The sequence below is a fragment of the Falco naumanni genome, chromosome 3 (genome assembly GCF_017639655.2).
Source record: "Falco naumanni isolate bFalNau1 chromosome 3, bFalNau1.pat, whole genome shotgun sequence".
Taxonomy (NCBI): Eukaryota; Metazoa; Chordata; class Aves; order Falconiformes; family Falconidae; genus Falco; species Falco naumanni.
The window spans coordinates 65,901,035-65,918,287 of NC_054056.1; the positions used below are offsets into that span (position 1 = coordinate 65,901,035).

General features: G+C 42.6%; 2 protein-coding genes across 8 annotated transcripts in view; one reads left to right on the forward strand and one right to left on the reverse strand.

Annotated features, from left to right (window-relative positions):
* The window catches only part of TTC39C (tetratricopeptide repeat domain 39C), a 49,468-nt gene extending 34,600 nt beyond the window's left edge, over window positions 1–14,868 (forward strand). The window contains exons 14-18 of one of the 7 annotated variants that reach the window (XM_040586948.1): window positions 354–8,456; window positions 8,544–8,595; window positions 9,864–9,990; window positions 13,923–14,254; window positions 14,288–14,868. In XM_040586948.1, the coding sequence (XP_040442882.1) occupies window positions 354–443 (90 nt within the window). In that variant the 3' untranslated portion in view covers window positions 444–8,456; window positions 8,544–8,595; window positions 9,864–9,990; window positions 13,923–14,254; window positions 14,288–14,868. Of the gene's footprint in view, window positions 1–353; window positions 8,596–9,863; window positions 9,991–13,922 lie in introns of all 7 variants that reach the window. The other 6 variants (XM_040586946.1, XM_040586943.1, XM_040586942.1 and 3 more) reach the window with 6 other exon arrangements.
* A 1,208-nt stretch (window positions 14,869–16,076) lies between these two features.
* OSBPL1A (oxysterol binding protein like 1A) overlaps window positions 16,077–17,253 on the reverse strand; it is a 78,069-nt gene continuing 76,892 nt past the window's right edge. The window contains exon 29 of the mRNA XM_040586940.1: window positions 16,077–17,253. Coding sequence (XP_040442874.1) covers window positions 17,151–17,253 — 103 coding nt within the window. The 3' untranslated portion in view covers window positions 16,077–17,150.

Here is a 17,253-nt window from a genome sequence, read left to right on the forward strand (position 1 = left end):
TTCCTGCCTTGGGCACGTTGGGATTTTATAGAGCTTTTGGTCTTGCAGAACTTGCCAGGTGCTGTTTAACTACATGGGATCCAAACAGCATGTTGGAAATGGAAGCTTTCTGTGCTCTTCACCAACTTGAAATTTCTGTAATAATCCTGTTACTTGGGGTTATGTAGGGATATTGCAACATCCAATCTCCAGTTCACCTCTTTCCTTCGGTCTCTTTTGTAACGTGACTTCTTAAGCATGAGTAGTAAAATTATCATCACGTTGTAAAGTGAAAAGTTGAAAAGTGAAGGAGGCTAACGGTTACATGGTTTCCTTCTTTATTTTTTTTTCCTTTTCTTTTATTTTCTTCCCAGGAGGAATTTACTGGCTATGACTTTGAGAACAGATTGCATGTCCGCATACACGCAGCCTTAGCCTCTCTAAGGGAAGTAGTTCCACAGTGACGGACAGGAAGTCTTGTTATCCGTTCCCACAGTTTCTGCACTTTAAGATGAAGCAGAAGAAAAAGCTGTTGGGAAGACCAGCTTTTCTTCTGAAAACCACTTGTGCCAGAGACACTTTCCTAGTATGGTCAGAGTTGGTATGGCTTAGTGAAAGATTACGGTTTTAACTAAAGGTAAATCAACCAGGAAGGTTAAGTGACCTTGTGTTTTCAACTCTTCAGTTTTTATTTTGTTTAAACCAAGCTGAATGCAATTGTATGTAAGTCTGTGGGTGAGCCTAAATAAGCACACATGATTTACTTCAACAATCGTGGCAGGTGTGATTTTTAATTTTAAAATAGGTCCAGATCTAAAATATGCCAAGGGGAGAGCTTCTGGTTTGATTAGAATGATACGATAAAAGTAATTGGTGTAAATGTTGAAGTGGGAACAGTCAGAACACTTTTTTTTTTTCCTTCTATTTTTCCTCCTTTGAGCACATCGGCTAATGCACAGGAGGAAGAAAACTGTTCAGCCACAAAAAGCAAATCTTACTAAATTATAGTGGCTTATGTCAGTGACTTTGACCGCTGTGTGAATTTTAAACCTTACATCTCCTTCCATTCTTCATTCCTTCCCTCCCAACCCAACTCCTACCTGTCATATAAATTATGTCAATATTTAGGTACATTCTCTGCTTCTGGTACATTCCAGCAAATACTTAACTTTGACATGCAGTTATAGTGTGGGCAGTTCTTATTTCTGCTCTTAATATCCCGAATATTATGTTAAAATACTTAAGCCAGATACAGTGATTTTCATATTTTTCATTCAAGCTGCCACATCTTCATTGCAGTGACCTTTAAAAATATTTTAAAAAAACAACCAAACAAAAGACAAAACCAAAAATCTGCTTTGGTGGTTCTACCATAACTATGGTATCCTAAGTCTCTATATGGTATTCCAAACCTGTGGTGTTAAAATATTGAAATACCTCGGAGAGCTTAAAACTTTTATCATGACTATATAATTATTAATACTTGGCCATCAGTGTGTTCATCTGTAGTTTTTTTATTACTTTTGCCTGTAATATGTAGTATCTCCTACATTCAGGTAATATCATATTCTAGGAAGGTAAATATTTTTTTAAAGAAGCTTATGAATGGAAATCTGACCAGAAAGTTAGTTGAATTTGTTACTTCGCAAAGCTAAGAAAACTCGATATCCTTGGAAATAGTTATCTAAAAGCCTTATCTTTACTTTGGTCAGGTTGCCTTAAACAATTCCTTAGCTTAAACTTTTTTTTTTCCTTACCTATTTGTAGAATATGTTGCCAAAGTTTTAGACCTTGCCCACACCTAACCTTCATTGATTTGCTTTTGAGGTTGAATCTAAAGCAAGACTGATATGGAGGAGCAAAGTAATGTCCTGTTTGGTAGGCCAAATGAAATGGTTGAGACACTTCTATTTCTCTCTAGAAATATACACCATTCCTGCTATGAAAGGCATTCCTAGAGCAGTTAAACACTTCTGTTGCAGTTTGTGAAGGAGAGGAGAGACACTTAACTCTTAAAAAAGCAGTTTTATTTTTCTATAATCTAGGTGTGTTACAGGTAGTACACTGGGGTTTTTATTCAACTTTGACAGTAATATTGAGTCATGAGTGTTCAACCTTATTTGGTCAATCCAACTAAGTTTTGACTAGAAAACAATGTATTGTGTATATAGTGACTGCATAGAATTCAAATAACGATTTTAAAAATGGGCTTTAATGTACTTGAGATCTTATTTCGTCCTATCTGACTTTTAATGTTTTGCAAATCGGAGAGACAGTCCATTCTAGGGTAAATAGCTAGAAATGGTAGTTACTGACAAAGTTCCTTTCAAACACACTGCTTAAATATAATGTGAGACTAGGCTGTTCAGGACACAAAGCACCTGCATGCGATTTGTGTTGGGATATCTAGGGTCTACATACTTGAAGGTAGCTAGCAAATTGTAGTAAATTTACTAAAAGGCCTGTTGTTCTCACCAGGCCAGGAGCGCATATGGAAAGACACTATATATTCATATAACAGTTTAACTCTGTGGAAATTGCAGCTTTTCTGTGAATTTAGTGAATTATCACTGAAATAGCACTATCTGTTTCTGTATTTTTTTTTCCTCCCCTCGTAGGAGAATATCCTACGTTGTAAATGTCAAAATTATTTTTTTATGTTAGATTGTGCCTGTGAAGAGAAAAATTTCAACGGTATTTTCTGTAAACTGGTAAGTTTTTATACTTTGGAACTCGGAGGCATGGTCTAATAGCAATAATGGAATATGCATCTTGCTAGTTAATATGTTAAGATTATCTTTACTGGGTCAGGTATTTTTGTTGACGTTGATGCAGTTTCTATCTCAATATGACTCATTTCAAATAACTAGAATTTTTAGATGTCACAAGGTGGCATATTTATTGTGATGTACTGTAAATGTTGTTAATTTACAGAACTTGCACTTTTATATTTCTGAGTAAAATTAAAAGAAATGTGGACATGAGTTTTGTTCCCTTGCTCCTCAAATTTGTCTTTAAATTGGTGGCCTCGAGCAAGATGATACTAAGTACTGGGAGAACTTCTGGGATGTCAAGTGACTCTGTAACCAAGTTTTTCTAGTCAGCAATTACCTCAGGTTTTGTTCTTCCAGTATAATTACAGTCTCCTGGTTTAGAAAGTGAGTTACATATGTCATGTTGAAATTAACCATAGAGTGAACAAGGTTTAAGATAAGTTTTTAAGACATCAAATTTGCTTGTTCTTCATTAAAGAAAAAGAACCACACACAATTGTATTTGTTGTATTCCTACACTTTTGAAAAATGTTTATCATTTACTCTAAAGCAAGCACTTTAATTTCTTCTCAGACTGCAAATGCTTGTTTCGTATTCTAGTTATGCTTTATTCTTAAATAAAATTCCCAAATGTTGTATTGAATTCCTCTTCAGTTTACAACAATGTAGGTGTCTTTCCAGCAGTTGATCATTTAAAAACAGCTCTGTAAGTGTTTGAAGTTTGAACAGGGGGAAGCGTTAGCTTGATATAGGTAGAGCTATACATGGTGTTGTGAGGGTGCTGGCTGAACCTGTCAGTGGAGTGAGAGCAGGGTAGCCTGTAAAGGACATTCCCTTTCCAGTCATCATTACAAAATACTAACAGTGGTAGCAATACCTTTCCTGAAAAATTATGCAATCCCAAACAAGCATTATTAAAGCAAAGGTTAAGAAGTAAATTTATACTTGACTGTCTTCTAAGGCAGTTGGGCAGCCAGTGGCATCTGACTGGCACGCTTATCTTTGGCTCAGCAGGCATCCTAGAACACAAGTGGTAGACTTCACTGAAATTTGGGAGTAAGAACTACAGGTATATTGACTGATCCTTCATCCTGAAGGAACTGTATGACAAATTATTTTATATAAATTAGGAGTTTAGGAAAAAAGGCAGCACAGGGAGTTGGTTTTGTGCTAATTACAGTTTGAGTAGTTGCTTATACGATACTGTCTTGCATCTGTACTCTTCCGAGGAGAGGTAGAAAAATACTGCTTCAAAATCTACTTTTATCTGGACAAGCAGACTTACAGAAGATGGAAATATACAGGCAAGCTCTAGTTCTGGTTCATTTTGACCAAAGAACAATGAAAATACGGTATTCTAGACCAAGATTCAACAGGCACGAGAACCTGTTGTTTCTACACAGTTATCTGTATCTATAGAGAATACTTCTAATTCATGCCAAAGCAAGTTCTTGTATGAAATTAGCTGGTGTACGAGGTGCACTAGAAGAAAGATTGGGTCCTTTTACAAAAGGCTTACTTTATCACAGTGTTGCAGATTTGTATTTTCCCTGAACTTCAAAACTTGTTCAATTAAACAGTTATAAAAGTGTGCTGATGCTAGATGGCACAAAATGATACTCCTGCTCCACCCCCATCCCCGCCTCTTATGAGACAGGAAGAAATTCAACTTGAGGCAGACTTTCCAGAGTTAAATACTGAATTATTTCTGTTTTTTACCACACTTCTATGTGTGTTTGGACCCCAAAACTGGACCCAGCATAGGTTAACAGGTTAGGTGCATGTTAGAGTTGCATATTGCCTCCCTGCTTCTGCTCAGAATCTCGATTAATTACCCAATTCTGTATTACAAATTTTATGTATATAAATTTTCATGACCTATTTAGCTGCTGTGTTTTGGCCACCAGTGTGTTTTAGCCATGGGGAGTTCATGTTCAGTTGCCTCACTGTTAGCTAGCCCTCGTATTTTCATTGCCACTTTTTTGAAAATGCTCTTTATCTTTTGACGTGACTTCTTCCAAGACATTCCAATCAAGTAATCTGCTAAGCTCTGCAGAACTGGCTGGTCCTCGGTGTTTTTCAGTTGTTTTTTGGCAAGCTGTGCTTACCTATAGGAGATGTCCAGAAGGGTTTCCAGGTAAAGGGGTTAAGAGAAGGAAAAAAAGCTAGTTTGAATTGAATAGCTGAGGGGGGAAGGGAGGGGAGAGAGAGATTATCAGGCTTTGCTGAGCAAAACCGTTACTTAACAAACACCTCCTGGTCTTTCACTAAAAGCAATTTGTTTACTGTATTGCAAAAAAGATAATTGTACTGCTGGGACATACACTTCTCCCCACTTGTAGCAAAGGCCCCAACAAAGGTAAAGACAGTCTCAGATATGTGTGAAGATACCTTAAATAAAACCAGTGTATTGTACCTTTGGTAGGAAAAGCAAGAAGGTTTTCATGGAGATGAATGCAAAAAGCCCTACTTGGAATTCTACTGAATTGGCAGGTAGAAACACAAAGATGGTGCTTGCAAAAAATGCAAGTCCTCCTGCCTGTTTAGCTGAAGCTTTGAAAGAGATTGCAAGTTAAAAAAATTAAAACTGAACACACCCCACATGCCCCCAACCAGTATGTTTCATTAACCTGTTGTGAACTCTAATGATTCAATGAAGTGGATTTTTTTTTTTTGGCAGAAAAATAAGGCTTATCTGGGACCTTGATATGCTGAACTTCAGTCCAATCTCTTACCTTCTTAAGACTTTAATGTTGTCTGGAAGCTGTTACTTCTGCAGATGGGGCAAAGGATGGTAGGACAAGGTAGTTACCTTCAATTGGGCAAACTGCTGTTAGGCTGACAAGCTCTTCAGCTTGGGGCCAAAGGGTAACTAACGTATGGAGTAACTGGTACGCTTGGTATGATGGATTTACTCTAGATGGCTTCCAAATACAGCATTCAAGTTCCAGCACAGTGAATTAGTTTCCAGTCATATTTTTCCTGTAGCTCTTCGAAAGTTTCAGACATGCAGACTTCCTTGTTAAGGGCTGAAGCCTTTTTAAATATTTAAGGAGGTTTATGCTTCTGTTACTTCTGATAATAAATTTTTCTGCGGTGTATGATATCTGTACTTAATCATCTTTGAAGCTTTTGCTGTGCAGAGCTTTGCAGACCTAGAATTTTGGAAGTTTCCAAAAGAAGCAAATTTAGAAGTCCTCTTCTGATCTGTATTTGTTAAGGATGGTTCCAAAGTAACCTTGCGACTGCCTTTGCACCCAGGTATGTTTAATGCCTTTATGGCTTCTGTATGTTCTCCATAGTAATCTGAAATTTTGATTTCTGTATCTCAGCTGTAGAAATGGTACATTTTCTACTCCTCACATATATCCTTGAAGTATATCTTACTCTTTCTATAGGATAGCTGTTCTTCCTAATTTCATAAGTCATAACATATTCCTATTTAACTTTTTTCATATTATAGTATGTGTTATCACTCTTGAGAACTGATGAGTTATTGTGAGAAGTTTTCTTAATGAGAAATTACTTGCTAAGGATCCTTTTATGGAAGAAGCATTTTGTGGTGAGTTTACTGTTAACATACTTTCCAGTAAACTAATTTGAAAGTGATACAATAGTCTGTTAATTTTGAATGACCTCTTATGAATATGTTGCTTACTAAAGGAAGCTATTGTAGATAGTCAAAATGTTTTAGCAGCAGCGAACTTGAGTCTTCAGTACTGTAGGAGTTCCTCTTGGGTTTTTATAGAGATGCAGACATCCAGGAATGCAAGAGCAGGTAGGTAAATTATGGTTTTCCAACTGTGATGAAGACTGAACTGTAGCTTTGTTGGTGGGTAAAAGTTTTTATCCTGTGGCAGACTCCTGATCATGGCTTGCCCCCATGATCTTCCTGCCTTCATGATCCTCAGAAACACAGTGGTAGCCTTCAAAATACAGCACTGTACAGTTACTTTTTTTGTGCTTCTTTTATTGGAACAGAAAAATATGTGCGTGTCCACTGAAAGTATGTACTGGAAAGCAAAAGTTGTCCCTGAGGCTGTTGAGGTTTGTTTGAAGTTTTGCCCTTGCAATCATTAGGTTCTGCAGTATGAATGGAACCATATTAAGGAATAATCTTGTTGTTCTTTGGGTGTAGCTGCTGTGGCTGAAGAGATTACAGTCCCCAGCCATTTGCTGTGAGCTGTGAGCTCCTGCCAGAGGTCACCGCAGAACATCGCTTCTCAGGTGCTATATTTTGCAGTCTGTTATGTGAGTTTAAATCCCTTGGGTGTTGTGTGTCACCTACCTTAAAAGGCCAGGCTGTGAACCAGGGGATGGGTCTGTGCACCCAGCTCCCTGGTGTGGCTAGCAGAGGGGTGGGGGGGATGTGGCTGCAGCCTTTCTGCAGGTTGCAGCGTTGGATCGTGTGAAGTCATCATAACCCAAGACTGAGCACAAAGTTACATTCTTCCTGTGCTGGCAAGAAATGTCTCTGGTTTGGCTGCCTGCTGCTAGCGAGGAAAACTGGTGTTTCAGCAAAGGCAAAACACTTTTCTTGAAGGTGTTCTGCATGTGCTGTGGGTTCAGCCAGATAGGTGCTTGAAGGCAAAAGTTGGTGGCAGAGGCAGGGAGGGGTTTCATGGTGGTGTGGGAAGGGAGAAAAGGCAGCAGCGCAGGGGGTGTGAGCTTCCCCTGCGCCCTGTGGCAGGCAGCACCCATGGGTGCTCAGCCTCGCCCTCGCAGCCCTTGCGCTGCTCATCCTGAGTAATGGTAGCCACGACACTGTACTTTGGTCTTAAAAGACGTTATTGAGAGGGTTATAAATAGAGTTGTGCTCAAATTGTTATGTCCGTTAAATGCACCGGTTCTTGTGTGGCAGTGGCAATCAGGGTGTTTATTGCAGGAGAAAAGCTCTTTCTGGTAAGTGGCAGTGTCACCTGGCCGCAGAGCGCTCTACTGCCCAGAGGTAAGTTTTAATCATGTATTTTTGCCTCCTACTCCTTCCTGTAATCCTTTTTGACCAACAAACTTAATGCTGCAGACACTGCTCAAACCTGTGGGTGATGCAAGGGCACTGTGACCATCCCTCCCGGCTGGGTGTGGCACCACCCTTGTACAGATCTGTTGGTGGGAGGCCAGGACCAGGAGAGAGCAAGTAGGGGAGGGCATGGATGAGGAGGAGAGAGGAGGAAGAACTGTCCTGTAAACTCTTTGTTTGAACACGAATGGCTGTTCTGGCTCATTGGGGTGCTTTAGTGGACCTTACCTTTAAAACAGTGAATCCAGGGCATGGGTTTGAATTCACATCGTGGTTCCCTAGTTGGCTGGCCACCTGCCGCCTAAACGTGCAGAGGGGAAGTAAAGGATTTGGTCACTGCAGATGGTGGATATCCCCTTTAAGTTAAAGGAGTGTTTGGGAAGGGGTGGAGGAAGGCTGTTGATGGCGTGGCAAGGGAATAGCAGCTGTGATCACACTGTTGGCATTAGACACCACGTTGGAGTGGGGCAGATGCTCAGCTGAGGTTTTCTGTTTGTCCGTACAGATGGGAAACTGTCAGCCAACTTGAGAGGGTGAAGATGCAGTCTTCAGTTTGGGCTGCTTGTTCCACACAGCCTCAAGGGCCTGCTCAAGGGGGTGAGCTGGGCTGCTGTAGAAGACGACCTGGACAACATTGCTTAGTGTTTTGCTCTATTTCCAAGAGCTTGTCGCCTTCCGAAAAGGTTTGTTCTGACTGGTGTTTCATCTGAAGAGCTGAGCTGTTTGAGAGTGCTATCCCACTGCAGCTTCATTTCTGCTTTTGTTTTCAGGGCATCCAAATCTGGACATAACAACTGGTTGAAAAGTTTGAGATCATTAGCGGTAAGATGGTTGCTGTTTATTCTTTCAAGATATTTTGAGATCATGTTCTAGCCTGAATGGATGCAAGTAGTTCTCACTTACGGGTTGCATTCCATCTGTGTCTAGTCATGTGAAAGATGCACATAGGCTATGGGCTATCAAAAAGTCTGGCATCTTCAGAAAGCACTTGATTCTATTTAATGTGGAAAGAATTAGTCCCGTGGATGCCGTACTTTCTCCTTGAGTATAGAGGAGAGCCTTGATGCCTTTAGTCATTCTAATTTTAAGATACTGCAGTGCGAACTGTCACCCTCTAAGCAGATAGTGACTTTCTGCTTACATATTCCTTGTAAATAAATATTGTATCTCTTTGTTTATAAAAACATTATTTAGTTCTGTGGGATGCTGATTCCTTTGGGAAGTGCTGGGAGCTTTCAGCTGCTCCTTGGGTTTGGCTGTAAGGCTGGAAGACCTCGTGCCGCCTGCAGGTTGTGTGGGACCAGTGATAGGGGTGTGTTGTCTAGCCCACAGCCTGTTGTATTTGCCGTACTCGTTTGGGGCTCCATCATCTGGTTACTATAAGGTTCAGCAGCTTCAAATATACCCTTTATTCAAAAAGGATGCCTAAGCTGGGTTCCAGGTAACCCAGGAACCAGCCAGCATTGAGACAGCCTTGGTCTGTAGATTGAGAGCTATACACTAATGTAATTACAGCAATGAAGAGAAGCCCCAGCTATGAACAGAAAGTACTACTATCTTATTCCTAGCTTAGGCTCTCCTCTAAAAAAGCTAACCACTGCCGACTTCAGCACTTGAAGCAGTTTCCTTGTAAAAATGACTGGTGGATGTTGCAGTGCAACTTGGCACCAAAGGCTGAATTTTGGTACATTTGCAAATGTTGCATTGATGATACTACACGGCAGGTTTTGCATAATCATGGAATAACAGAGTAGTTTGAGTTGGAAGGGACCTTTAAAGATCATTTAGTCCAACCCCCCTGCCCTTGGCAGGAACATCTTTCACCAGACCAGGTTGCTCAGAGCCCCATCCTACCTGCCCTTGAACACTTCCAGGGACGGGGCATCCACAGCTTCTCTGGGCAGCCTGTCCCAGGATCTCATTGTAAAAAACTCCCAATATCTAATGTAAATCTACCCTCTTTCAGTTCAAAACTGTTGCCCCTTGTCCTGTCCACGCAGGCCTTAGTAAAAAGTCTTTGTCTTTTTTAAAGCCCCCTTTAAGTATTGAAAGGCCACAATAATGTCTCCCCGGTGTCTTCTCTTCTCCAGGCTGAACATCCCCAACTCTCTCAGCCTTTCGTCACAGGAAAGGTGTTCCAGACCTCTGATCACTTTCATGGCCCTCATCCATGTCCTTCATCCGCTGTGGATCCCAGCGCTGAACACTGTACTCCAGGTGGGTCTCAGGAGAGCAGAGGGTCAGACCCACCTTCCTCCACCCACTGGCCATGCTTCTTTTGATGCTTTCTGGGCTGTGAGCACACATTGCTGGGCCACACTGCACTTTTCATCCACCAGTCCTTTTCCAAAGGGCAGCTCTCAATCTGTTCCTCCTCCAGTCTGTATTGATACTGGGGATTGCCCCAACTCGGGTGCAGGACTTCGCACTTGGCCTTACTGAACTTTATGAGATTTCATATGGGCCCACTGCTCAGGCCTGCCCAGGTCCCTTGGATGGCATCCCTTCCCTCTAGTGACTCAACTGCACCACTCAGCTTGGCCTCACCTGAAAGCTTGCTGAGGGTGCACTCAGTTTAACTCCATCATTGATGAAGATATTAAATAGAGTTGGTCCCAGTGTGGACCCTTGAGGGGTTTCCACTTGGACATTGAGCTGTTGACTGTAGCTCTTTGGGGGCAGCCATCTGGCCAGTTCCTTATCCATCAAATAGTTCACCCATCGAACCCATCTCTCTCCAATTTAGCGGCCGGGATGCTGTGGCAGACCATACCAAAGGCCTTACAGAAGTCCAGGTAGGTAGGTGGCGTTTGTAGCTCTTCCCTTGTCCGCTGGTGCTGTCACTCCATTGGAGAAGGCCGCTAGATTAGTCAGGCACCATTTGCCTCTGTGAACTTGCCCTTGCTGGCTGTCTTTAATCACCTCTCCATCTTCTGTATGTTCTGATGGATCTTCCAGGAGGATCCGTACCATGATGTTACCAGGTGTGGAGGTGAGGCTGGCTGATCGGTAGTTCCTAGAGATCCCATTACAGTTTTAAAAACAGGTATGATATTCCTCTTTCTCGTCACTGGGGACTTTGCCTGACTGCTGTGACTTAGGTGTGTTGGAGGGTGGCTGCTTAATGCAGCAGTTTTCTGTCTGAATGCCTGTCAGTGGTTTGCTTATTGTGACCTGACCCCTGCATGTTCACCGGTCTCTAATACAGGTCCTTCTCTGACCCCTCTCTTTCTGTGTCATCTATCCCCTACTATAACACTGTTGTGAAAGGGGATGATCAGAGAGGAATTCCTTTGCAAGCTCGAGCAAGGTTTCCTCTGGAGTCTCCTGCCCACAGTGCCAGCATGGGTTTTGGGACCGTGCACCAGTAGGTAGCTAGCTGGCTTGTATAGCTGCAAGGGAGCCTTTCTTTTCTGTGGCATTGCCTGATACTGACACTAGACTATAAATGGGTATGAGTTGGCTTGGGATGGCAGTCAGACTAATGTGTTTTTTTTCAGAGAGGATTTAGCTCTATCATCCTTTGAGTTATGGCTCTCATACCTCATCTAGTCATGACTTCAGAAAAACACCTCAGTGCTGAGCTATGATGATGTATTAAAGACATCTCTTCTGCTACTGTGCTGGTTTTCTGTATTGGCCAACTCTTGCCCATCATGATAGAAACCAAATCTCTTGGTTTGTTGGGTTTTTTTTTTTCAATGCTGAAGGTTTTACTAACCATGTGATGAAACACTCTTTTCATCTTAAAAGTACTCTCATGTTCCTCCCCTATAACTAATCTAGAGGCCATTTTTCACTCCATTTAAAACTTGGTCGTGTCTTACCCTGTTCTTCACTTCATTAACGTGTCAGTTCAACTACTCAAGACTCTTGAGGAAGCTAAAATATCACCGTATATGCATCTATAATAACTTCTGTGGATCCAAAGGGAGTTCTGAGGTATTGCAAAGAGGAGCTGTAGTCATCCAGCTGAGATATCTGATGTGCTTAATGTAAAAGGTTTAAACTCTTAACCCTTCAGAGTAGCAATGTTTGTGGGCAGGAGGTAAGAATGTAGCCATTACTGCAGGATCAGGAGTACCCTTGAGGCTTCCTAGGTTCTGAAGTGGTACCACTGCTCTCTGAATTCTTATTTCCCCCTTATTGATAGGCAGGGAGCAAACCCCCTCCTTAAATTATTCAGTCTCAGCAACCTGGGAAGCCTCATAAATGTGCTGTAGAGCATCTAATTGAGCTGTTGTTGAAATCACAGTACACAGACACTTGGTTTTCTGGGGAGCCTAAGCAGAGGGACAGGTGTACTAACACAGAAGAAGACCAGCTCCTTGAAAAACCTGATACTCAATATAGCTCCAAAGTAACTCAGTACCCATCAATTGCAGATCCTGCCCTGGATCTGATGGAGCTTCATCCCTTCAGGGACCTGAACTGGTGTACATCCCTGCTAAGCCTGCACAGCTTGCTGCCCATGTGCTATGTAACAGTGATTCTTTTTATTCTGTGAGGGATGCGGCAGTGTGCAGACTCTTTATGAAGACTCTCAGTTCTCAGAGAATGAACTTACACCAGTAGAAGGTGCTGCTGAAGATGATGCTGCCGTGGAGGCCGTTAGGTCACAACCAGGAGTGCCGAGTCAGGGCCCTGTAGCTGGAGAACTAGGGCCTGCAGATGGACAGGCTCATGTCTCAAGAAATGATGCAAATCAAGGTCCCTCAGTCCCCCTGTGGGAAGAACCATCACCTCTTTCACCGTCACCTACTCCTGAAGATCCATTGCAGGCTGTGCCTTCCTGCAGCAAAGCTGAGGTTGCCTCAACCACTGAGGTTGCATCACTGTGCTGAGATGATGAGCCAGTTATGGATGCAGAGGTTCCACCTTACGTAGAGAGCAGTTTCCAGAGAAAATAATCATTCCCTTTGTAGACCAAACAGCTTATCTGTTAAAGATTGAGCAGCCATTAAATGCATACCAGGGCTCAAGTGCTACAACCTTAGGTCCATTGGATGATGATCTAATGTGCCATCCTGAGAGAATGGAATCTACAGCACAAGTGGAATCAGCTGAAAAAGTTTGTCTGGTCAGGTAAGAAAGTTTGGGTCTTTGTGTCATCTTCCTGTTCCAGCTTTGCAGCTTCATCTGTGGTCATTAAATGGAAAAGCACCTATGTCAGCGCAGGGCAGGGTAGAGATGACTTCTAAGAAACTACTGTACCAATACTGTCTGCTTGGCCCCAGTGCACGTGTGTTAGATCTACTGCCATCTACAACATCTGTTCCAAAAGATGTGGCTAGCTGTGGGCAGGACTTCCACAGGCAAACATGCAGGTATGAGTGATGGGAAGGTGCCTATCGATGCCAAATGGTCTTGCTCAAAACAAGCTGGATTTTCTGAAACAGGGTTAAGATACCTAATACGTAATAACACGTGCTCTGTGGCTGAAGAGAGATGACCAGCTGGAGGCTTTGTTTTGATTCTCCTCCCTTGAAAGTTCTTATATTACAGCACTGACCTAGGCGGTTTTCCATTAGAAAAAAAAAATATGGTGGTGGTTGCCTCTGCTGTCTTGAGCTTGGTGAGTTTCTGTAGCTGGACTAAACACTTGTCACCAGTTCCACAAACAGCAAGAGTGCTGGTGCTCACCTTTCGTGGTGAGGCTGTCACCAGCATCTCTTCCCTGTGGTGACACGTGCCCAGCTGGAGAAACCCTCCACGGTGGAGCTCCCCCTGCCCTGAGTCTCCCTGGTACTGCAGAATCCATCCCAGGCCCCAGGAGAAGCAGTACAGCTGAGGTTTCAGCAGAGCATTTTGTAGAGGAGAGCTGAGCATTAACATTGCTCAGCATTAACATTAACATTGGCTTTTCTTAAAAAAAAAAATCAAACTTTTAGGGGAGTTTGACAGACTTTGGTTTCAGAAATACCTGGTAAATACTTTTCCAGAAGAGCCTCTGCTCTGACCATAGAGAGTTTTACTTTTTCTAGGCTGCAGGTGTTTGTCAGCCCCATACCAAAGTGCTAGGCCAGCTCTCTTCTCTAACATGCTTGCTTTCACCAAGTGTAGCCGTGTCTGTTTTAGACATAAGGATTTACAGTTTACAGAATTCACTGCTCCTGATTCCAGCGCTCTTATTTTTTTTATCTTTGTAGCCACGGTATCAAGTGAAGCCGGACAGCTCCCTCCACATTCTAATGTGTGGACCTTCTGTCACCTAACTGACTTGAGACCAGGTCAGATATCGCCACCATCCATCTCTCCTGCTGGAGCTGGTGTTCCTTATTCCCAGTCAACCCTCAGCCTTCCCTGGAGGGAAGGTCATCAATGTGGTCAACTGTTGCAAGTATCTGCTCCAATTTCTGTGATGCGAGAAGAAAGCAAGAGAAGTGCTCCACCTTTCATTTCAGTGGGTTCTAATGTTCAGAACACACAGGACTGGGGAAACTTATTCCTCGCCCCGCTGTCTTCGCACAGCAGGAAGCAGGTGCCAGGAGGTTCACTACTGTCCTGGTCTCAGGTGCCAGGCCTGCTGTTGAGGAAACAGATACGGCAAGCCCCAGTTCTAATTCTGCAGAGGAAACTGCAGTGAAGCCATGCACACCCCGTGTTTTCTCAGTTGCCATCCCTCTGGATGATGCGATACCTACAAAGAAAGGCTTTCCAGCTGGTGCTAAGCGCCCAGGTATAAATGCTCTTGCAGAAAGCTACGGCACCACAGGACAGATCACCGTTACTCCAGGTCCTCTTGCCAGGGCAGGGTCCTGAAGAAGTAAGCTCGCTTCTTGCATGGGTCTTGCAGAGGGAGATGCTAGCGTTTGGATTTTACTGCTAAAAGCATAATTAGGTTTAAGATCAGTGGTTAAAGTATTTGTCATATATACCAGGCCCAGTGCCTTCCTCTGCTTGTTACACTTTGCAAGTAGTAGTACCAGTCTTGCTCTGGTTTTAGCCTAAAGTAACAGTTTTTAGTCTCATATTTACATACGCCTTTATGCCTGCAGCCTGACCTTTCACCATTTGTGTAATATTCAGAATGGGACAAAATACCGTCACCTTAGAGTACACTTAAGTAGCAATTAAAGTAGTTCTTGCTGTGTATTTTCTACCGCGTTCATGTTATTTTTTTAAACAGGTTGAGATGAGAGGCTGTTTGGACTTCAGGAACAGTTCAAGAGGAATGGAGCTTACACTGTAATAAATCAAATAATGCAAATGCTCCCAAAAAGCCAGCAGTTAAAATGCATGGGAATGCAATTCTGTGTTCTCCTAGCACAGCACAACATCCTGAATGTTGACTCCATGTGAATTACGACCACTGATAAACATCTGCTGCAGCTGTTTCACTTCTTCACTGTGCTAACATCATGTATGCATAAAGCCCAATGATTCTGACAAACTACACGCAGACCCAAAGTTAGTTCCTTGTAACCAGGCATAGTCTACACTGTTGAGGTTATATTCCAGGAAGGAACTGTACACAAAAGTCAGGAGCAAGAGGACAGTCCTACTATCAACTAAAGGAAAGAATTATTCTTGCACATGGTCAAGTCATTCAAACTAGAGGTTTATCAAGGAGGACAGCTGAGGTTATGCTTCTTGGAAGGGGTTACAGAATAAAATCTGTTCTTATGAAACAAGTTGCTCAAAACAAAAGAAGCAAAGTTGATGTTGTGTAGAGGTTTCCCCTTTTTGAACCTGGGGCAGGGCAGGAAGGACCTAAATGCTTTGTTTAGGAAGAATGAGCACTGGGTGTTCATGCTGTGTGACCTGCTGAAGCACTGACCCAACAGCTAGACTTTCTACAGCTCTCAGACTCACCGTTGCAGTTGCACAGGAATCAAGACAGGCTTCAAGAAATTCTGGCCAGAGTCTTGGGTTGGGTGCAGAGACGAGGCTCCGAGAGACAATGCAGGTATCCAGTTTCTGCATCTACAAGTCCCAGTGAGACCTAGGCCCTCATTCAAAAGGCTGCTGAAGAAAAGTCTTTCCCTTACCTATGCAAATAAGCACTGGCATCACTACCTGGGTAATTCTAGTAGTGCACAGAGTAAAAATAGAAAGTATCTTATTGCCTTACTAATGGTTTCAGTAGTCTACCCTCAAGCCTAGAGCTGCAGCCTCACTGCATCTTTAAGGAGGAAGCGCTTGGCTCCCTAGCCGCCCCCCACCCCCCTCCCATAAGCAAACTGTTCCTGCTTAGGGGAAAAGAGGTCCCTGAAGCACAGGAAAGCACATTGCAGCAGCTTTTGGAGTAGGCTTGCTCAGAAAGGGTCAGCACTGTCAAACACCACTCACTTTAGACTAGATGCAAGAAGTTTTGAAGCCTTTATTTAGTAGCAATTAAATTATTTAATTAACACTAATCTCCAGACAGCAGTTAAAATATTGTACAAAGAGCAGCTTGCCCTCTAGAAGCTCTGTACACAGTTCAATATAAACTTACACTCTAAGATTGAATGCACCCCACTGAAAAGGGGTAAAGCAGCTGTGCACAGGAGGCCTCACTGAGGTGCTGTACTACCTTTGAAATGCACAAGACTTCCTCCCAGGGCATTTGCATGGTACAGACACCGGTCCTGTGCCCCCTGCCATGTTCTACCCGGTCCTGGACTGATTAGGTTCTTGCCTTTTTGCAGTGGTGCTGGGCACCAGAACTTCTAGTGTGTGAAAACAGGTTCTTTTAAAACCTGTAGTGTGCAGTTCAATCAAATCTGTAGGTTATTTAAATGGCTCTTAATTCCTTAAACCATAAGGCTGGTAGCAAAACAGGAGAGCAAAATTCAAAACACACTGCACAAAACATTGAATAAATACCTCTGAGTAATGTTACCAGCTTAAACAACTGCATTGATGCTCCAGAGACAGGAACGCTTCTGGAATCTCTGGCCAGGATTCAAGGGAGTTACTTTAGTAAAAGAAAAGTCACTTTATGAAAAAATTACATCTTTACAAAAAATGACACACCCTTCTTCATTTAAGAACAGAATATTGCAATTACTGTGTGTGCTTTGAAACATTCCCTTGTCACAATAAATAAAACCAGTTTTACTTGTGCCAATGTTATCTATGAAAGAAAGTATTCACAGAACAGCCGAAGGTGTTCTATTGCTCATACACCACAACCTAATACAGGTGTACTCAGCAAACAGGACAGCTTGAAACCATGGCAATTTACTTCATCCACACAGGACCCACCACTGGCCAGAAAAATCATTCCCCAACCTATGGGACTGCAGATCATGTACCACCAGATTTACTGCAGAGATGCTTAATATTCCACTTGATACCATGTCAGTTTTTTCAGGAGATAAGTAAAATAAGGGAAAACATTAAAACAGATTAAGACTTATTTGTATCAGTCACAGGCTCCTTACTGCATTTTAATAAATATCGGGCAAGTTAAAGTAGTTTCTGTCCCAGTAGTTGCCAGAATAAAGCCAGTCCTGTGTACCAGTATAGGGATTGGGGCCTTGGTGGAACCAT